This window comes from Canis aureus, chromosome 14 (genome assembly GCF_053574225.1).
Source record: "Canis aureus isolate CA01 chromosome 14, VMU_Caureus_v.1.0, whole genome shotgun sequence".
NCBI lineage: Eukaryota > Metazoa > Chordata > Mammalia > Carnivora > Canidae > Canis > Canis aureus.
In genome coordinates, this window is record NC_135624.1 from 38,468,543 (window position 1) to 38,491,113 (window position 22,571).

At 45.0% G+C, this 22,571-nt stretch overlaps 1 protein-coding gene across 23 annotated transcripts in view; it reads right to left on the reverse strand.

Moving 5' to 3' along the window:
• The window catches only part of PTK2 (protein tyrosine kinase 2), a 267,646-nt gene that overhangs the window by 50,773 nt on the left and 194,302 nt on the right, over window positions 1-22,571 (reverse strand). For all 23 annotated transcript variants that reach the window (XM_077847404.1, XM_077847401.1, XM_077847398.1 and 20 more), the window contains 6 exons: window positions 14,526-14,610; window positions 13,250-13,350; window positions 11,487-11,602; window positions 10,483-10,583; window positions 7,252-7,341; window positions 4,346-4,550 (listed from right to left, as the gene is read on the reverse strand). In XM_077847404.1, coding sequence (XP_077703530.1) covers window positions 4,346-4,550; window positions 7,252-7,341; window positions 10,483-10,583; window positions 11,487-11,602; window positions 13,250-13,350; window positions 14,526-14,610 — 698 coding nt within the window. The remainder of the gene's footprint in view (window positions 1-4,345; window positions 4,551-7,251; window positions 7,342-10,482; window positions 10,584-11,486; window positions 11,603-13,249; window positions 13,351-14,525; window positions 14,611-22,571) is intronic.

A 22,571-nucleotide genomic window follows, 5' to 3' on the forward strand; every position in this document is an offset into this window, starting at 1 on the left:
TCTTTTACCTAACCTTCATATGTGAAAACAGTGAGCTTAGAACAAGGACTAATTTCTAAAGGTTTAAAAACCACTATGGTTAGAACAGCTGGAGCTCTTGTTCACTGCTGGGAGCAGTACTGGTATATACACTCTGGAAAACCTAGGGCCTACTGATGCATGCCTGTGGACTCTTGGATCCAAACCCAACTTCAATTCTTGTACCTATGTTCACCAAAAAGACACAGCAGTAGCCTTGACAGCTCCAAGTTGGAAAGAGTCTAAATTTCTACCAGGAGGATGAATGAACTATGGGATATTCACAAACGGAACAGCACAGAGCAAGGAGAAAGAGGTGTGATTATCTGATACTACAGATGATCTCAAACTAAATGCTGAACCACATAAACCATGAACAAAGAGTGATACCCATTTACGTAAAGTTCAAAAACAGACAAAACCAATGTATGGTTACCAGTTACCCTCAGAGGGTGAACAGTCATTGTAAAGGGGCATCTGACGTGTTTCAGGAACGGTGGCAGTGTTGTTTTCTCATGCTGGATGCTGCTTACATGGGTGTTCCCAATTTGTGACAGTCCAATGAGTTGTTTACTTCCTGGCATATTTATATTTTCACATCTTTGTAGTTCAATACAAAGTTTAAAAAATAAAAAAATATGGTATAAAACTTTAAGGTGATAAACTTTATTGTTTATTTCCCTTATTAGTCTAAAAAGGATTTGAGAAATCACACATTAACTTAACATGTTTCCCTAGACTGAGATGAAACAGACAACCTTACTTTATGGTGGCACAAACACCCTGGAGAAGCTCCAAAAGGGCAAATACTAAAGCTGTTGATTGTGGTTTCCTTGGCACAGAATCCACCAAAGAACTGACTGAATTAACCGGGGTTCAATGATTTATTTCATTCAAAAACTACTTGTGGCACCCTTACAACCTGTCAGTCATATAGGATGAGCAGCCCACAGTGTTTACACTTGCTACCAGACCACCCGCAGGCTGACCTCCTTGTCCTTCTCTGTGGAATCACATCTGTGAACAAGAAAGTGGGATTTAAGGAGAATAGGTGCTTGGAGACATGGAGCTCCCCCGATGGAAGTCTGACCTGAGTACTGTCTGATGCTGCTGGACAAGATGCATCCCCAGAGCCACTTCTCTCAACTTAGAGTAACACACACACATACATGGGATCCCACAGTGATCTGAGACCATTCAAATTATTTCTTTTAAGGCAGACATGGAGAGAAGGATCTGGGAAACGTTACTAACTGAGCTGGGGTAGACTATCTGCAATTTATTCCTTTGTTAAGCAATCTCCGATATAGTAAAAATTTTGTAAAACTCAATAGAAAAATCTGCTTAATCATTGAGACCCACTGTTACATATAAATGTCTGAGTAAACTATCATAAAGTTATATTTTATTGGCCCCTTTGGCAGCCATATTATACATACTCAAAATGCAAAGTCAAACACCACTTCGGATTAAAACACAAAACAAATTAATGGTCAAGAGCTGTGCTAACTGTGCACAAGAGATCCATAAATCATAGTCTAGATACATTATACATTCATGTATGCGTATGTGTATGAAATCATATTTAGTTCTAAAAATTCACCTAGATAGTTTTTGGAACTACTTTACCTAATGAAATAGTCCTTCAATTAACACTGACATGAGGTTTCCCGTGCTAAGCCATAACTCGAGCGGCTGTGTGACCCCACTGCGCACAGGCCCCTGGCCTGTGGGTGCACGCAGCACCGAGGCGAGTATGACGATCCCTGCCCTCAAGGAGCCTCAGTCTAGTAGGGCTGAGACATACTAGACTGTGAGCTCCTCGAGGGCAGGAAAGGTGCTGTAGTCCTCTTGCCCCAGAGACCGGCCCCAGGCTCAGCTCTAGTGGTGCTCACAGTGTTTGTGGACCGGGCTGAACGCAGGTGCAGCCACCTGGGGCAGTGCAGGCTGAGCACAAGAAGAACAAACTGCTCTGGAGACTCTGAGGGCGGAGGCTCGCAGGCTGTGGAGCCGGGAGGAGTGGGCATGGGAGAGAAGCCAAGAAAGATGGACGGGGCTTCCCCAGAAGGATATTCCAGGCCCAGGGCATTAGCACGACCACAGTGTGAGAAAGGGGTGGGAACACACCATTAGGCCACGATGGAAGGGATCTCCAGTCTACTCTGGAAGCCTCTACCTAACATGGGAGTCACAGGGACCCTCCCCAACTGAGGGCTGTTGGAGCAAAGGAGCCGCTCATCCACAGCGATGTTTCTGAAGATCAACTAAGGGGCTACACCAGATTGATGGACAGTCCAGGTAGAGGAGCAGGGGACAGTCCAGGTGGAGGAGCAGGGAGCAGGGGTCACAAGACAGGGTGGCGAGGAATTCCTGCCCACTCCCCAATGGAGAGGAACACGGAGGCACCTCTGGAGCCTACTGCAGGCGAGGGACGGGCTGCCCAGGAGGCCAAGCAGCAGACTTGCTTTAGGATGAACGCGATGCCCAGTAGCAACGCGAATGCGGTTCTGGGCCTTGTGAGGAGAGGCAGGATGGAAGCTGACAGAAGCGGAAGATGGCCCAGGAAGCACACTGAGAGAAAGGAGGGCGGCCGGGGTGGACGATTGGTCAATATTCATAGTGGCAGCAAAGGAGCAGCAGGTCAGGGGGAAAGAGTAGGTGTTGGGGAGGCAGGCGGATGGAAATGGGGTCGGGCGGGGGGATTTCAAGGATAGAATCTGTCAAATTCTGGGGAAAGATCAAGGAAGAACAAAAAAATGTATGAGCAAAACATGAAATAAAGGACGTTCAAAATCCAGCTCTAGTAAGTGAGAGCATGTCTCATTAATTGTATGAGAATCAAGAAACTGACGTTTAGCTTGAAGAAAGCTATCTAGAAACACCTGAAGGGCTGTCACGTGGAAGGCAGAGCTGGGCTATCCGATGGGGCCTGAGAGGACGGGGCCAGGCTTGCAGGTGTGCAGCATGGGACCCAAAGAAGACCCCCTTTCACAGTGTGCTGTTCACCATGTGGTGAGTAATGCTGACCTGTCTCCTCTACTGGGCTGAAAACTCTGGGGGGCAGGGTTGTATTTTGTTCACTGTTGAACCTACAGAACCTAATTTGGAACAAAGTAGGTGCTTAGCCAATAATCCCCTGCCGGATGAATCTTGTATCCCTCTCCCTATCAGCCTCATTCGTCCGTTAAACATGCACTTGCCAGGAGCCTTGTCTAGTAAGCTGAGTTGCCTGGAGATGAGACTGGGCTACAGGCCATGTAGACAGGCTTTAAGCTCTGGGGGACAAGGATGGGCCCGAGGAGCCACCAGGGTCTTCTGGGCCCTGATATTTGGTAATTTTCTATGAAAAAAGATGAAAATACACCAAATTTTAAAAATCCTACATAAAATCAGGGAAGTATGAAGACAGGTGATTCAGCACACATTAAACTATGGTGTTGGTTACAATAAAGCTCCCTATGAATATGTATCACATTCAAATACCTTATTTATCACAGTATTAAGTCTCAACCTAGACTTCAATTCAACAACAATTTACTGAGCATGTATTAGATGCCTGCACTGGGGCCACAGAAGTAAGACACAGTGATGCCCATCAAGAGCTCAGGGCCTGGCGGTGACCCAGACACGCACACGAGAAATTCTCCCGGCCAGGTGGCACAGTCAACTCTGTGCAGACACTGTGCGGGGCTCAGCTGACGGGCCCTCCCTCTGCGGGACCAGGAGCTACCAGAGGTTTGGGTCTGGCAGTGCCTGGCACAGAGCAGGAGCCATAAAATGGTAAGGTAGATGTTTGGATGACGACAAACACAAGAAAAAGTGCCAAAGAGTGGCTGTTTGGGGGCAGGGCTGACAAGGGAAGTACCCTGAAGGAGATAACATCTGAGCTGGATTCTGAAGACCAAATGGGCGGTTAGTGGGTGGCATAGCTGAGGGACAGCATCTCCGGGCAAGCGAACAGCACGTGAGAGTGGGTGGGCCAGGCCAGGAGAAGTGTAAGCGGTTAGGAGCGCGCTGGAGATGGAGGAGGAGTGGGAGATGGAACTGGAGGGGCAACTAGGGACTCCATTCTTATGGGTCCTGTAAGCCATGCTAAGTCAGTCAGAAGTTAGGGGAGGAGAGATGTGATCATAACTATAAGATAGAATCTCCTGAGGATTCTAGCAAGCTGTAAATAAATGCAAACCAATTAATAAGTAATTATGTCTGCTGGAGAATAGGTCAGCCTTAGCCGTCCTGATAGAATGGCCTGGAAACACTATGACTGCATGGGAGGAGAAGCCGCATGAGCCTGCCCCAGCCCGGCCCTCGCTCCCCCCACTCCTACCTGAGCTGAGCTTTGAGCTCAGTGAACCGGGGCCGCCTGCTGGGGTCATAAGCCCAGCATTTCGTCATAAGGCTGTAGAGGGTAGGAGGGCAATTTGGAGGCATTGGTAATCTCTCCCCATTCTCAATTCGACCGATCACATCATTGTTCTTCACTCCTTGAAAAGGCTTCACACCATGCATCAGTATCTCCCACATACATACACCTGTGAAGTGGGAATGAAAACAAAGCCGTGAGCTTGCTGGCAAGAGGAGGATGCCTAGCTGGCAGGAGGAACTTCAGAGCTGGCAAGAAAGGACCAGTGGTACGATTTTGGGCAAGTCAGCTAAATAAAGCAGCATTCAATAAACTCTGTTATAAATAAGAACAGCAATATTAACGTACTGTGATTCAAATAATGAAATATTAAGTTATTATCCAAAAAACTCCCAAGTTTTTCTAGGAGGATTACTTCTCTAAAAATTCTGTATTAGAAAGTGGCCCACCAGGTACAGTGATCCTTCATGGTTTAACGAACCAGTTCAAAACAGGCTGAATGAATTTTACCCTGCCCCCCTCAACCGCAGCCCAGCCTCATGGCAGTGGACCTGAGGCCTAACAAAATGCTACAATTTAAGCCTTACAGTTTTAGAATACACAGGCTCCTTAAACAAGGCAGCCCCGCGCGTGGCTAGGGTGCACGCTGACACCATCACCTGGCTCGTGCATGAGTTGGTCACAGGGTTCCTGTCCCCATGGGCAAGCTCTGGACTCCCTGGGCTGCAGCGGCCCTGCCCACACACCCCTCACTCACACTCTACCCTTGCAGACGCGTTCTTGGTGTCCTCTGAACAACACCCGAGAGCCCACTAAAACAGTAAACAAGCAAACGGAGCCTAAGGCAGAGAATGACGACCACACGCTCTGGCCGGGAAACCAGAAGCGTGGGCTGGCGGGGACAGCAGGTGGCTTTGCACGTCTCCGGGGCTGCTCTGGAGGCCCTGCCAAACCTGAACACGCCGCACACTGCTAGCCTCTGCACTTGGTGCCCCTTTCATCTTCTCTGCGAACGCTCCTCGTTCTGTGTAAGTGCTGCCTGCTGCCCCTGCTCCCCACGGCGAACCCTGTGGGGCCTCTGCTACCTGCACACGAGTCACAGCACTTACAGGGGGCGTGCCTCCAAGGCAGCGGGGCACGGCATCCTACCAACGTGAGTGACATTTTGATGTTTTCCAAATTCTAGTCATTCCAAAGTGAAGAGTGGATGACAGAAATAACGCCTTACTTCTGCATTTCTCACTAGAAATTCTGACAACGTTATCAGAAACAACAACGCCGGGTGTCATTTCTTGAGACCTTAATATGCTTCTGGCACCCCTCTTTGAAATTTATATATGTCATCCTTAATCCCTATACCTTACATTTCTTTAAATACTGTATTTTATCAAATCTAAGATGCCACTTATTATGAAATACACTATTATTTTTATGTGACCAAAAATGGGGGAAAATATTGCCAACTAAGTTATGGCACCGTCCTTTGTTACTGCTTAGAATAATTTTACTTTTACCGAAGAGCGCTTCCAAACCCACTCAGATGAGCAAGATGAACAAAACAAAGTCCACACGAGTGTAGGCAAGGAAACCACGGAAGACACGCCCCCCAACTAACACCGACCATAAGATGCCACTGATTTACAGCACACTCCAGTTCTAGAGAAGCTAATATGTGAAAAAACAGGCATCTGAGAACCTTTGAAAACTGAAATTTCCTTGGCAGGGTAAGGAACTTGCTCTCTGGGTCACATGGCTGATAAGTGAGGTCCTGGGACGTGAAGCCATGTCTGTCGGACCTTGGAGCCCTTTCTAAAGTGTGTCACACTATTTCCTGCTCTGGTGAAAAGCTCCTTCCTTCACCTGTTATCATTTAGGGCACTAGATAAAACCAACAGCAAATAAACAGAAGAAAAAAAATAAGAACACACACTTAATATATGAAGGTCTTTTTAATGATAGGGGAAGAAGGTACATAATCCCATCAGGGCATCTCCTCTGAAGTAGATGAAAATCTAGCAGAGAAAACACACAGGCAACACTGTTCATAAGATCAATGTGTGAGTGTGATAACAGAGAGAGAAAGTGCAGGAACACAGAGAGAAGGGAGGGTATGTCTGGAGGACACACAGGCTACATAAGGCTTCATGGAAGAGGAGACATTTCAGGTGACCTCGAAGGTCAGACAGCATTTCACCTAAACAAGAGGGTGTTAGGACAACATGTTCCAGGTGGAAGGACTTACAGCAGAAGGGGGGTGGGGGAGTACCATTTGATCGAGAAGGAAGAGTGGTTTGAAATCTGGATGAAGTAGTCGAAGTGAGCAGTGCAGAACGAGTGAGGGCCCCCCTGTCACAGCAGTGGGAAGGCACCACCAGAACCCCCAGAGTGGCAGGAGGGCGATGGCCTTGGGGCAGGTGGGAAGCCACAGAGGACAGAGGCGGTTGGACTCTAGGACAATGAGGGAAGCACAGCAATAGATACTCTGGGTCTGAGGACCCAGAACAGAACCAGAGGACAGGCCAACCATTTAAGGTCATCCACACAGAAGGAACGAATGAGGTGGCAGAGGGAGAGGAGAGACGGAAGGAAGGAGGGAAGACTGCTCCCAGGGAGGGCTGCAGAGATGGCACAGGGAGACAAAGGGGTGGAGAAGGGAGGGTCAGACAGTGGGACCTCCTCATAGGACCACCCTAGAGCTGGCGCTCCGCAGGCGCCCAGTGGCTGTCGAATGAACCAAGAGGATGTCTGTGAAGGAGCGGTCCGGCAAGGGAAGGCAAATGAGCTTAACACCCTGAAAAGAGCCAATGCTACGTCTGTTGTAGAGTATATGAAATATGCTTTAAAAACACAAAACTTTTCAAAATACTCACCAAACATCCATACATCACTAGCTGAGGTAAAACGTCGAAAATTGATGGACTCTGGAGCCATCCACTTAATAGGCAATTTTCCTTTGGAAGCTAGAAGATTAATTTTAGAAAGTGAATTTTCCTTGTTATCTGCTCAAGGATCTAACAGTGACAGCTAGCTGAGATTTTTAGTATCAAAATAAAAAGCTTCAAGTATCTGACTCCTTGGACTTTCTGTTTATTTGGAAGAACTACTTTTTGTTTCCTTGGTGTGGTGAGGTTGTCTGGAGAGACCTGGTTAGACTGTGGCAGGGAAATAAAACACTGAAGCCCTCCTCTGTGCGGAGAGGCGGGGGATGAGGGAGTGAGAGTGGGCCCCCTTAGCCGGTGCTCTTAGTCTGCAGCTTGGTGATGTGGAGCTCTGCAGTCTCCCCAACAGATCCTGACCTGCCGGCTGGAGCCACCGGTGATGACACCCAATAGGTTCTCGTCTATGGTAGTGAACATCTTTAAACATCGAACCACTGTTCCCAGGGGAGATGTGTTCATGCACATACATATCTCACAAAGATCATAATCTTAAACCCTGAAAACAACTAATCATGGTAGGTTTTTTTTCCTTCTGAAAACGAGGTTCAGACACGTTAGGTGACTTGCCTGAGGCTGCCCCACTGCCAGGCGCCCGAGCTGGGGTTTAAGGCCAGGCCCTAGCCCAGAGCCAGAGGGGCTCACTGTCCTGTGCCACCCCCTCCCGTCTCCATCTTCCCGCTGGGACAGGCTCCAGTTTTCCACTGCTCCCTACATGTGCGTACTTGACTACAAAAGCACTGTGAGTATGACTTTGGGAGTTACAAATTTTAAGTGACTAGGTGAAGGCGCAAACACGTAATCTGTAACGAGGACTGACAACCATATCTTCATGGGTATGTGAAGAGCTGGACATGCGACAGAATGAAAAAGTATACCTCCCAGGTGAGCCTAAATCGTCCTTCTCTTGAAGGATACACACCTTCCTTCTGTGCCACAAAGGAAACAACTCACCACCCACTGAACATTCCTTCAATTGCTGGGTTATAAGACGAATGGCCCAGAATACCTTTCCTCAAGGAATTCTAATTCTAAAAGGTAGACACATCTACTTGAATATGGAACGGAGTGTGACACAGACACTGAGTAAATGCCAGGTGCCCTGGGAGCAGAGGAAGCCCACGGCTGAGCGGTGTGGCAGAGAAGGCTGCAGGGGTGTGGGGAGTGGGAGTCCACAGGGGCAGGAGCCCTGGTTCGAGGAGGTGCCTGTGCTCTGCCAACCCTGTCGAGGATCTGGACTTCCTTCTAGGAGCAACATGTGCCTCTGAGTACCTTAATCAGGAGACAACTTCATCTGAGTCATTTCTTTTTTTCCACTTCAAGCACTTTCATGACAAATGACGTCATATCCTCTGTTCAATTCCTTGCAAACAAATTTTTCTACACCTGTGTTCTGAATAAAAGCTCCCCAACCTTTAGGATCTTATGGTTTTCCTGAAGCCTAGTGGAATCTGCACTTACTGATCTGAGATGACAATAAATACATGAATTGATCGACTACTCATTTTAAATGCTGTCAATGCGATATGAAGCCTTGACCAGCACGCTCTTGGGAGGTCAGCTCTTTACTGGGAGGCCAGAACCTGGACCTGTCAGGGCTTGAGCTGGATAGGAAATGTATTTTAAAATAGTAGAAAGCTGGCCTGGCCATTTTCAAGTTAAATGACCAAAATGAATGAACCACCTAAGAATTTTCTTTTCACATAACAGAGAATCTCTGTTAAAACTGTCTCAGGTTGTAGTAGACAGAAGGCATGGGGAAAGAGAACTGTCATGAGCCATGGTATAAAATGAAGGAAACTCATTTTACATGTAAAATCTGGGCTCATTTTGCCACAATATAAAAATTTAAAAAACGGAGAAAGAAAATGGCCTTCCTAAAATGGTAGTAGGAATCAGAAAATACAGTAAGAGCATAACATGGATCTGTAATCCAAGTCTTAGCTGAAATACTTGGAATGTGAACATTTGTTAATAAAAATATTTATTTAAAAAATAAATTATTATTTCAGTAATAATTTAAAGAACCAAGCCAACTCCAAAATTGGCAAAATATCACACGAGCTGGATTTCAGCTCTAAAACCAACTGATCAAAGTCTCTGGAGTTAGTAGATTAGGGATTTTTCTGTCCGACTGCTTCCACCAAGTCAAGGCACCCAGTCCCTCTTTGTAAGATTTCTAACTATGTCTGCCAGTTGAAGGATGTCTGGGCTGATTCCAATTTTTGGCTACTGGAAATAAGGTTGCAATGAACATTGAAATGCAGGAATGCAGGTTGCAATGAAATTCAAATGCGCATTTTGTGCGACTGTCAGTTTTCATTTCTTTGGGAGAAGTACACAGGAGTGTAACTGCTGGATTGTATGGTACCTGCATATTTAATTTTTAAAGGATCTGAGAAACTCTTTCAGAGTGGCTGTACCGTTTTACATTCTCACAAGCATTTGGCAATCACTATGTAGATTTTAGCCATTCTGACAAGTGTACAATGGTAGCTCATCGCAGTCTGAGTTTACATCTCCCCAATGGGTAGAGACCCTGACTGCCTCTGCCCAGGCTTCTCTGCCTTTTCAGTGAAGCCCCTCTTCCCATCATTTGTCCACATTGTATTCCTGGTTTCTGTTTTCCCTGCTGAATTCTGAGAGCTCATCCTACACTGTGGATACCAGTCCTTTGTGGAGTGGCTCATGGCTGTGGATGAGCACTGTGCATGGCAAATATCCTCCAGGTTTGCACCTTGTGTTTCCACTCTCTTAACAGGGTCTATTGCGAACTCAAAGTTTTCATTTTGATTAGGTCCCATCTATCAAGCGTTTCCTTTTATGGATTGTGTTTTTCATGTTAAGTCAAAGGACCCTTTTTCTAGTCCTAGATCCTAAAGATTTACTCCTATGTTTTTCCTAAAAGTTTTATAAGCTTTATGTTTTATAATTAAGCTTATGATCCACTCTGAGTTAACGTGAGGTGAGTCGAGGTGAGGTCCACTTTTTGTCTCTGGATGTCTGACTGCTCCAGCTCCATGTACTAAAGGCTGTCTTTCTTCTGCTGAACTTATTTTATGCCTCTGCCAAAAACCAGCTGAGCTTATTAGGACACACCTGTTAAGAAATAAAAATCATTAAAGATTTTGAGTTTATTGCCTCTTTGTTGTTCTGATTCCTTACCTTTGTAGTAAGTACTGTCTTCCATATATCGGGATAATCCAAAGTCTCCTAGTTTTACACAATCGTTTGAGGACACCAGAACATTCCGAGCAGCAATGTCCCTGATAAGGAAGAATTCGGGAGAATAAATTTTAATACAATGAAAACAAACCCACAAACTCATCTACATTACATAAAGAAATACTGATAGGTACTTTGAAAAATAGCTTATAGGCAATGCAAACATATTTATCACACACTGAAAATAAAGGACACTTTTATGATTTTACTTCAAATATATTCCTTTTGGCAGACATTTACTCATTAATATGATTAATATCTTGAATGATGGCAAAGTATATTCTCAAATAATGAATAAAAAGTGAATTATTACTTTTCATACAATCATATTACCAACTGCATTAATGGACAGACAGTGATGCATGACTGGGACTGTAACCCTCCTGCTACTAAGACATCTAATTGCATAAAATCAAAGTCATCATCTAAACCCTTGCAAATGATTTTGCTGATGTAATTTATTACCGTGCTAGGTTAACAAAGTAGTGGGCAAACTGTAAGGGCTTTCACTTGCATTCAAACTAGGGACCCAGATGAGAAACCGAAATTCCATAGAACACCAATAGATGTCACTCATGACCTTCTGGGGTCCAGGGATGTCCCAGGACGGTACCCGCTTTAGGTCCACATGCTCGCTGTTCTAGTGCTGTGTACAGGCTCTCAACAGTATTTATGGAAGAGAGAACAGGCCTGAAAGCAAACTAATGTTTCAAACTCCATGTGAGGAAACCCTCTAAATTTGAGTACTAACAGGCCATGGTTCCTCTTTGGGCCAGCACAAATGCGGTGTGACTTTCTGGTGCTGCCCCTGTACAGCAGAGTCCAGTGGTACAAAGAATCATGGGGCACAGTGAGAGTCTCACCTCCGGTTCCTCCACTATCACTGCCCATCCCCACAGCCCCTGCCCAGAGGGCAGCTTACCAGCTTTATGACTGGATCTTACCTGTGCACAAATCTTTTGCTCTCCAGATACGCGAGAGCTGTACTAAGCTGATAGGCATACAGGATCAAAGATGCTAGATCCAAACTGTACTTCCTTACTTGCAGAAATGACCTCAGCTTTTGGAACAGTGACCAAGATAAAAAATAATTAGTGACAGAGAACATAAATCAAACTGCAAAGGAGCTACATTCAACAATACTACCCATTTCCAAGCACACTTTTATGAGAAGGGCTTCAATTCTCCCCTAAAACAAAGGGGTAGAATGAAACCAGCTCAGAAATCATGGTTAATCCTTCTTTATTTGAATCCTATTATAAAACTGAAATCTTCATGATTATAGACAAATTTCTGAAAAAATACAGAAAGATGCTGCCAGGAAATGAATAAAAGTATGAGCTACTGCTAGATAGGAGCTGGGGGGACAAACAGATGGAGTTACCACCCTCACAAGCCTCGCACACAAGCATGGCCAGCAGCTGTGCCCCTCACCTCACTGGACCCCTGGCAGATCTGAGGGTAAGGTGATGAGGAGGAAGGGGAGGCAAGAAGTTCTCCCACCTTCCTCCAGGAAGTTTTGGGTGCAGAAAGGTGTGGGGGATTTACCCCATGGGGCTTTTCAGTCCTTATTGCTACTGTCATGATCAATTCAGCTAAATGTTAGCATTGCACAGGAAGGCAGACAGATGAATTTAACTCTAATTCTACAAAATCAATAAATACATAAAAGAGAAAGACTGAGCAACAGTTTAAGCCAGAAAAATTAGCAAATTCTCCAAAAACAAAAGTAGAAAAATACTGTAAACAAAAAATATACATAAACACTGCTTTTTTTGGAAAGGTAGAGCAGAGGAAGAAGGGGCACCGTGGAGGGCTGAAGTTATTTCATCCAGAAAACTAGGTTATCAAAAGCAGAAGACGGCAGTGGGGAGCCAGCAGGCAGGGCCTTTCAGAGGAAGGGAGGCTGAGGCTGTCCTAGAGAGAAGGAAGGACCCAAACTGCTCTGACTCCCGCTAACCGGAACCCTTCGTCTCCGTGAAAAGCAAAACCGTGTTTGGTGCCCTTTAAAAGAGAAGGACTGTATGTCATGTCTCAGGTTAAATTACTGAGTTTTAGTACCAGGAAGTGAAATGCAGACACCAGGAAAAACAACTTGTGTTCATCCCCAAGCAGGCAGGCTATAGAGTGGCCCGGGGAGCAGGTGCCCTGCCGAGGGTCTGATCTGGCGGGCCTGCACTGGGACCCGAGAATCTGACTTCTAACAAATTTCCAGGTGATGGTGACACACTAAGTAAGGAATTTCTGTGTTCTGGAGAAAGTCCACATGTGTTACTCAAATTTTAAAAAGAAACTGTGACTAATATCAGTTGGATAGGAAGACACCATAAAATGATTTCTTGAGCAGAATAAGGAACTGCAGATTTACCTAAATGTAGGTAAATGAATCCTCATTCAGAGTGCTTCTTCCATCCTCAGAGCCCTCGGCTAGCATTTGGCAATAGCACCAGAGACGAAAGAACCACTTGGTCACCGGTGCTGCCGGCCCTGAGTTAGGGTGTTACTTGGGAATTTAATGATGAAGATGTATATTCTCTGAACCCAAAACACAAGGGTTTCCTTCACATACTCCCCTTTCTTAAACAAAGGACACCAAACACTCAAGGTAGGCTGAACAACTGCCAAGCATGAGACCATCGTTTCATTGTCACTGTGACAAGTGGGCTGGCAATGCACCCAAATGGGCCAGGTCTGGGGGTCAGGATACCTCTCCAAGCGTGCACAGCTCCATGATTATCCAGACGGGGTTCTCCGTGATGACGCCAATCAACTTCACAATGTGAGGGTGGTCAAACTGACGCATTGTTACTAGGGAAAAACAGTTGTCCACAGTCATTCTTTTGATAGAGTGTTAGGTAAGGGTGGCTGACGTATGCTGTGTTTCTTGGCTTAGATGCTCTGTAGAAATAAACTAGTTGAGACAGAAGTCATTGCCAGGCTTTATCTCCTTAGGATATAGGATACAGAGATACAGGAACAGCATTAAAGACAGGCTTTTTTTGATGAAAGTATAATATGTATTTTGATGAAAGTTATAAACGTTGATAAAGTCATTATGACTTACTCTATGACTTATTAATTTATTGGACTGTTGGGTGCTAAATCTTTCCTCAAATAGAGGCATTCTTCCGATGTCCATGTAATGAAGGACACCGAGATTCATTCACATGACCAGTGTCTACCAAGTGCCTCTGATGGATTCAGTCCAGTGCTGGGCATGGGGTCTGAGCAGTCCTAGGCCCATGGAGCTAAAAGCCTAGAGAGGGGCAATAATAACTTCTAGGCCATGTTTATTTAGTTATAAATACTTAGGAAGGAGAGAACATGGTCTTGTGACATCTCCTGAGGTCAAACTACTTTAAGCAGATGGTTAGATGAGAAGGGACAAGCCCTAAGAAAGCAGCAAGAACATCCTAGCCTGAGGGCAGGTAGAAAGAGCCTGATGTGTACAGACAAACAGGATGAAATCCTGGCTCTCCACAAGTGTGCACTCAGCAGAGGACATCTACCCAGCCTTGACCCTCCCAGCAGTGTCATCCCTGGATGTATGAACGGAGAGCCAATGGGCTGGTGCTGCAGCAGGAGTAGGGCACTGGTGGTGGTCCTGGCTCTTCCCCAGTCTGTGAGCTCCATCAAGTGGGACTGTGTCTGTCCTGCTCACCCCCAACCCTAGGGCCTGGTGGCAACCAGGCTGGACTCCTTTCTACATCTGCCCAATTCCAGTGCCAGGATGTCCAACACTACAGGTACCGAAGGATCAGGGACAGTAAATCTGTCTACCTTTACACCCCTAAACATCACAGCTTACCTGGAACATGTGGATATGTGCCCCTACAGATACAGGTATTAATTTGCAAGGCAAGATAGTAACTGTGGTTGTCACATACAAGTCAGAATATTATTTTTCTTACTTCTTCAAAGATAGCTTATATTTCACAAATGAAAAGTCAAATGGAGTTCCACAGAAATTTCTAGAAACTTACAGGCTTCTTGAAGGAATTTCTCTCTCACGCTGTCCGAAGTACAGTTTTTACATGTTTTAATTGCAACCGCCAAAGCTGGATTCTCCTGTGTTAGGGAAATTTCAGAATCACACACACATGCAAAAAGAGCTCTGTATGAATCAATGGACACATTCATGACAAGCTGTTTGTATGGCAACTCTGTGGATTCTGGGCCAGACAGAATCAGAACTGAAAATCTCAAGAGAGGAACATGTCAAATACTCTACAAAATCCCCAGAAAAAATGTCCAGACATGTTACAATGTAGGTAATTCATTCACTCATTGTTCCACAAGCATTCACTTTCTGCCATGTGCCAGGTGGCCTTTCAGGTACTCAGGATACACCAGTGAACAAAAAGGCAGTAAAGTTTCCTGTTCGCTAAGAACAATGCACACAAGAAACCAGTGAATCCCAGAGTATGTTAGTAGGTAACAGAGCTGTGGACAAGGAAGGAGTGTGCCAAGACGTGCAAGGCAGAGACCAGGACCAAAAAAACAAAAAACAAAAAACAAAAAGACAAAGGAAGGAGGGAGGGACTGCCGAGAGCTGGCCAGGGGCACAGCCAGGTTCATGGATGCTCTGGGACCCGAGGGGAGGCGTTGTGATGGGATGCAGCTGGGACAAGTGTGGGGTGTTGCAGGCGGGGCAGGGTGGGGTGAGGGGCGTCAGATGGCAGGGACCAGTGTGGCACAGGAGAGCAGGAAGGAGAATCAGAAAAAAAAAAAAAAAAGGGAAGGAGAATCAGAGTGAGCTCAGGGTCAGATCCAGCCGGAGGAGATCCTCAGTGGGGCAGGGGCATGAGTGCTGCACCTGGACACCCTGCAGCGCAGGAAGTAGGTGAGAAGAGAAGACACACAGTAGGCTAAGAGGGTGGTAGGCAAGGTCAAGAGAAACCATCAGCTCCTGCCTGCCAAAGAAGCTGATGTTTTCTTGAACAAGTTCGAAAGACAGAGCTTGAGACAGACAAGAAACGAGGCCATTCCAAAGCTTAATGGAATACCATACATGATTTTAATTAGCAACTTAAGTGCTCATCTTATCCTTGGCCCTACGTTGTCTCTGCCAGCACCACATATTCTTCACATTGGATGTTTTCGTAAGGTGCAAAAAAGACAAAGAGGACAGGATGGGAGGGAAAGAAGCAGGAGAACACGGCAAATGGACAAGGGTTTAAGAAGCCCTGCCTTATGTCTCCTGGCCATGGCTGCTGTGTCCCAAACTCCACCCTGCCTCAGGCTCCTGGTCCTCACCAGAGGCTCCCGAGAGGGGACAAGATCAGATGAAGGTACCATCACACAGGTGTGAGAAGCATCCAGCCTCAAGGCCCCAGAAGAAGGCTGTGTCATCTTGATTTCTTTAGTTTTCTCAATAGATTTTATAAATTATCTCACTGGGCCTACAGGCTGTCTGTAAGATAGCCTGACAAGATACAGAAGGCTCCAGGCTACCTATTTCACAGCCAGGTCAGCCAGAGGTGGACAGGTTTAGCTGCTTGCCCAAGGTCACCCTGCTAAGTGGCATGTCCCCTCTTCAACAGAGCTTTACCTCCAGAGTGACTGGGGCAGTGTGTACGTGTGACAAGCAGCAGGGAGTGGCGGTAGCTCGGCATGGAGTGGCTGCTCGTCACAAGATCTGGCTCTGAAATGGTGCCCATGCGAGATTCTCTGTGTTGACAAAGCCTAATTTGCCAAGCTCCCTCGGAAGAGTCCTTGCTATTGGGTTCTGAGTCACTATTCCTGGAAGTAGCAGCCTCAGGCAGAAAACATGACCCAGGAGGACACTGGGAAGACAAGACATTGGTTCCTGTCTTCTCAGCGCTGGAACATCCCAGAGCTGGATCCCCAGGCCAGCTCGATGCAAGGTGACCTTACTGAGTGTCCAGTCCTATTTCTATACCAACTTTCAAATTCTCTCTGTCATCCTCACTTTGCTTTTCAGCTCAGACTCTGATATCCAGCCCACCCATGCCTATTTTGATGAGGATGTAGCAAAGTTATTTTAAACTTGGTAACACCAAAACAGAACTCCTGATATCCCGCTATGATGGATCATCTTATGTGTCAAGTTGATGGGGCCGACAGGGTGCCCAGATATTTGGTCAAGCATATTCTGAGTGTTTCTGGAATGGATTTAATAAGCAAATAGATAGACTGAGTGAAGCAGGTTGCCCTCCTTAATGTGGTGGGCCTCATCTGATCAGCTGAAGGCCTGAGTAGAACAAAAAACTGATCCTCTCCTAAATAAGAGGAAATTCCTCCTGTCCAATTACCTTTGAGCTGGACATTGTTTTGTTTTGTTTTTTTCTACCCCTTGGAGTACAAGTACACTAGCTATGTTGGGTCTTAGGTCTTTAGACTCAGACTGGAAATAAGAAACCATCAGTTCTCCTGGGTCTCCAGCTGGCCATCTGTAGATCTGAGAATTGTCAGCTTCCATGATCACATGAGCCAATTCTTAACAAATCTTTTTTTTTTTTAAATATTTTTTTAAGATTTTTATTTATTTATTCATAGAGTCAGACAGAGAGAGAGGCAGAGACACAGGCAGAGGGAGAAGCAGGCATCACACAGAGAGCCTGATGTGGGATTCGATCCAGGGTCTCCAGGATCACGCCCTGGGCTGCAGGCGGTGCTAAACCGCTGCGCCACCGGGGCTGCCCCCAACAAATCGGTTTTGAAGGCACCCACAGCCTAGGGCTTCTGTTTTCCTGGGGAGCCCTCACATATGCCCACCACCAGACACATTTCCTCCTTAGCCTTCTTCGCCTCACTTAAGACACAGAATTCCCAGAGACGCTCAAAGTCAACAACCTAGTGGCCAGTTCTGATTCTTCAATTTCCCTCAGCTCCCATGGATCCAACAATCCAGGAACAAGACCTGTGTTCCCCACCTATAGAGTGCATCTGGAACCTGCTGCCCAGCTCTCACCACTGCTGTAGGGTCACTCACTGGCTCCGCCACCACCACCACCTCCTGAACCCAGTAACATACTTGGAGTAAAAGCCCAGCCCTCTGCTGTGGGCCCCCAGGGCCCCTCTTCACCCAAACCTCTCACACTAGCCTCAGTTTCTAGGCTGCAACACCACTTCGTGCAGCTGCCTTTCTTGTTCTGCCTGACTGGACAGCTCCTCCCCCAGAAATCTGTGCTGAGATCCTTGTTCAAACTGTCCTGTCTAAAACAGTGCCCAGCTGCCTGCCCCACAGGCTAGCTCCCTGCTGTTCTGCACAACCCTCACCACAAGCTCCAAGCACAGAATTTTCCTTGAGTCACTTTACATTACCACCGCTTCTCAGGTTATTAGAATGTTATTATTCTACACATTATTACTATTCATTCCAATATACACATAGCATACACTGTCACTTACATTATTATTTTCACTCACTGAAATAGAAGTTTCAAGACAGTAGGTAACCTTATTGTCTTATTTGCCAAAAAATTTTGCCTTACAACAGTACCAAATTCCTAGTAGGTGCTCAATACATATTTGCGGTTAATGGATGCTATTAAAATAAAACCTTTCTTTTGAATGCAGATGCCATTTATGAGTCAGCTGTGGCATATCTTAAAAATATCTTAGATTGCATTAATTTTAGATTTCACACTAATTGCACACCATATGATTCCAGAATATTAAACATTTTCAAACGAGAAGATATATAAATAGCAAAATGATTATAACACAAACTTGGGTCCCCTTTCTTAAGCTGCAGAGGCGGCATGCAGGACTCCAGGTCGTAATGGTAGCCTGGTCCCTGCAGGACAGTCGCTGCTGGTGCAGAACGTGAACAGGAGCACAAATAACTGTCTGCTAAATGTCTGATCTGAGGGCCTTCTTAGAATGGCTAGCCATACGCCACGCCAAGATCTAACTGCTTTGCTTTGAGTTAGTCTTTGTTTTCCTTAACCAGATGGGAAACTCCTTTAGGACCAGAACCATGAATTCTACCTCCATCTAAATATAGGGCCAGCTGGTATACTCTAGAAATGACACAAAATGCCCCCCCCTTTTTAAAAAAAGATTTATTTATTTATTCATGAAAGACACAGAGTGAGAGACAGAGGCAGACACATAGGCAGAGGGAGAAGCAGGCTCCATGCAGGGAGCCCGATGTGGGACTCCATCCCAGATCCTGAGATCCCAGGATCACAACCTGAACCAAAGACAGGTGCCCAACCGCTGAGCCACCCAGGTGTCCCCCAAATGCCCTTTTTAACAGGAATTCTGAGTAACAACAATAGAAAATTCTGTAAGACCATAAAATCATCATCAACCCTGTGAATTTGTGCTCACATACTGGACATGGTGCTTTATGCAAGACAATGTGAAGAAGTGTAAAGAAAGTACTGCTCTCTCGCCTTCAGCCCAGGGCATGATCCTGGAGACCCAGGATCGAGTTCCGCGTCTGGCTCGCTGCATGGAGCCTGCTTCTCCCTCTACCTGTGTCTCTGTCTCTCTCTCTGTGTCTCTCATGAATAAATAAAATAAAATCTTTAAAAAAAAAAAAAAAAGAAAGAAAGTACTGCTCTCTAAAAACTGACAGTTTCCAACGGGTGCTGAACCTGATTCCACACGGGCCACACATGAACAGAGCAAGGGGTTCGCCATCAGTCCGAGGATTAGGACCTGTGGCTACTGGCCCCCCCATGGGGCAGCAGAAGCCTGGAGAGTGCTGAACTATTAAGGGGCTCATCACAGACACCAGAATGTGGGAGAAGTCAATTCAAAGCAAGCAAGACTGAACCCGAGCAAAGTCATTTCTTTTTTAATTTTTCCTAAAACACCTTTTAAAAGAGGCAAATTCAAACACACCGAGGTAATTGCTCAAGGTATGGTTTTTAAAAACCTTCAAAATACAAGCAATATTTATGGGAGAGAGGTCTTTCAATGTTCAATGAAAGTACCACACTGGTGCCCACTATGTCTCCATAAAAGATATGATTAGGCTCTGAATTATTAACAACTAGGAGACATTTAAAAGATTTTAAGAAATCCAGAGAAGGGCTATTCTGGGATTAATTTTAAAAGAGATTTGATGGAAGAATGTGCAGGTGATCAGCAGATGCTCAAATAGTAAGAAAGAAGTCCCATCACCTCACCAAATGAAGATAACAGTGCGTGTGAACGAATGTCTCGACAGACTCTGTGTTCACTGGCTCTTAAAATGAACTTCAGGTCCCCATGCATGGTCTACCTGACCGTATCTTCTCTCCTTTCATGGTCCTCCCCCTGCACACCTCTGCGGCCACACTGGCCTTCTGTAGACTGCACCCTTCTTGCTTTAGGGCTCTGCTCCTGTGTCACCACCTATCAGAAGGCCTCCTTTGACCATCTCATGGGGAGAGCACCTCAACCTCCTCTTACTCATGCTTTTTCCACAGAGTACTTCTTCCCTACTCGACAGTTGGTATATTTGCCTGTCCCTTTCTGTCTCAGAGAAAATTTAAGTTCTGTGAGAGCAGAAATTGTGCCTGTTTTGTTCATTCTTATATCTAGCCACTTCGCTGTCATGTGGTACATGACTGAGAAATTGTTGCTGAAATAATTACTTGAGTCTCAAAGTAACCAGTGGCAGGTTTCTAGCTGTGATGTGTGTGCTGAGCTGTTGTTTGACTGATTATTAAAAATCCTTGATGAAATGTTACTTGATCTTATAGAACAAAGAACATAGCCCAGAAAAAGGACTTAATAGGAGCCCAGAGGAATGAATGGACTCCTTTGCACTATAAAATTAGACACCCACATTAAAGACAAACAGTCATGTACAACATATATCAGGAAGATACTCAACAAAAAAAGTGTGAACCCTGGTATTTTTCTTGTGTTTGGGATTCATTCAACAAATATTTAATAAACATTAGACAATGGATATTAAAAAAATTGTTCTCTTGTATTTTCACAACTAAAATGGGTTAGTTATTTTAAAAACACATGAAATAGGGACGCCTGGGTGGCTCAGCAGTTGGGCACCTGCTTTGGCTCAGGTCGTGATCCAAGGATCCAGGATCGAGTCCTGCATCAGGCTCCCTGTGAGGAGCCTGCTTCTCCCTCTGCCTCTCTTTCTCAGTCTGTGTCTCTCATGAATAAATAGATAAATCTTAAAAAAAAAAAAGCATGAAATAAAGCCCACTAACCCTGCCATGATCTGTGTGGTCTTAGTAAGTCGCTCTACTGTGGCAACTTCAGAATGTTTGCCGATCAACAATCTATGGACTGCAGGGAGCTCAGAGATGACTGAGTTCAAATGGAGTAATTCAGTCAGGAAACTTCACCTCCCCCACATCTCAGCTGGGTGTAGCCAAGTCAAAAAGTTAGTTGGTCTTTGAGTAATTTTAGATCCAGGGCTCTTTCTACTGCATTTTGCCTCAAAGAACAAAGTTACGAGAATTACGAAGATAATACAGATATTGTAAAAACAAAAAACAAAAAACAAAAAACATCACCCCCCCTCCAAAAAAAAAAAACAACAACTGGAAGAGGAGTTAACAGCTAGAAATACATAATAAATGACAGAGTTGTATGTAAGTACAAAGGTAAAGGCTTTCAAAAAAAAAAAAAAAGGTAAAGGCTTTCAAAACTGAAGTTTAAAAAAATGAAACCTCTCATTTGTTTAGGGACATGATGGCAATTGTCCATTGTTCCTGACAAAAACAAAAAACAAAACAAAAAAAAACTCTTTTAGCTCTCTAGTTCCAAAAATAATGGAACTAGTAATCACTATGTCACCTGTGCATGTACAAAGGATATGAAAAACTGACAGGTATGGAATTACTGGGGAAAATGCCATTTGCAGTTTCCAAAGCAGGGGTCACACAAAAGGTCAATCATCTGTGTTATTACAGACCTTCATTGACTGAAGATGGGAGTTACGTCCTGATAAACCCATCATAAGTTGAAAACATCCTAAGTTGAAAGTGTGCATAATATACCTACCAAATGTAACACATAAAGTAAAAAAACTGTTAAGTTGAACCACCCTTATATACAACCATCGTTAAGATGGGGATAGTCTGTGTACCTTTATTAGCACCATCTGTGTACACCTCTTTAAAAAGTTTCTTGAGCAAGTATGTACTCTTATTTTCTCTCTTTTTTTAAAAGTAGGCTTCACGCCTAGCATGGAGGCCCAACGTGGGGCTAGGACCCACAGCCCTGAGATCAAGACCTAAAATCAAGAGTTAAACATTTAGGGGCACCTGTGTAGCTCAGTGGTTGAACATCTGCCTTTGGCTCAGGTTGTGATCCCATGGTCCTGGGACGGAGTTCAGGGTTCCTGTGGGGAGCCGGCTTCTCCTTCTGCCTATGTCTCTGCCTCTCTCTGTGTGACTCTCATGAATAAATAAAATCTTTTTTATTTGTTTTAGAGTTTATTCACGAGAGACAGAGAGAGACAGAGAAAGGCAGAAACACAGGCAGAGAGAGAAGCAGGCTCCATGTAGGGAGGCCCATGTGGGACTCGATCCTGGGACTCCAGGATCACACCCTGGACCGAAGGCAGGCGCTCAACCACTGAGCCACGTAGGCATCCCAATATAAATAAAATCTTAAAAAAAAAAAAAAAAAGTTGGACATTTAGCCAACTGAGCCACCCAGGTGCCTCTGTACTATTATTTTAAAATGTTTTAAAATTACTGATCTAATAAAAATAGATACAATAACCAGTGTTGGTAGGGATGCAGAGAAATGGGCACTCTTTATACACTGCTGCTAGGAATAGAAATGTCACAGCTTCTTTGGAGACAGTTCAGCAGTCAGTCAAAGAGCAGTTACCATGTGGCCCAGCAATTCCACTCCCAGATATCTACTCAAGAGAACTGGAAACTATTCACACACAAACCTGTACAAGAGTGTTCACAGAGGTATTATTTGTAACAGCTAAGACATGGTAACAACCCAAATGACCATCAACTGAAAAACAGACAAAAAGTGGTCTATCCATACAATCGAATGTTATTTAGCAATGAAAAGAAATGAAGCCCTGATACACACTACAACATGGATGACTCCTGAAAACATGTTAA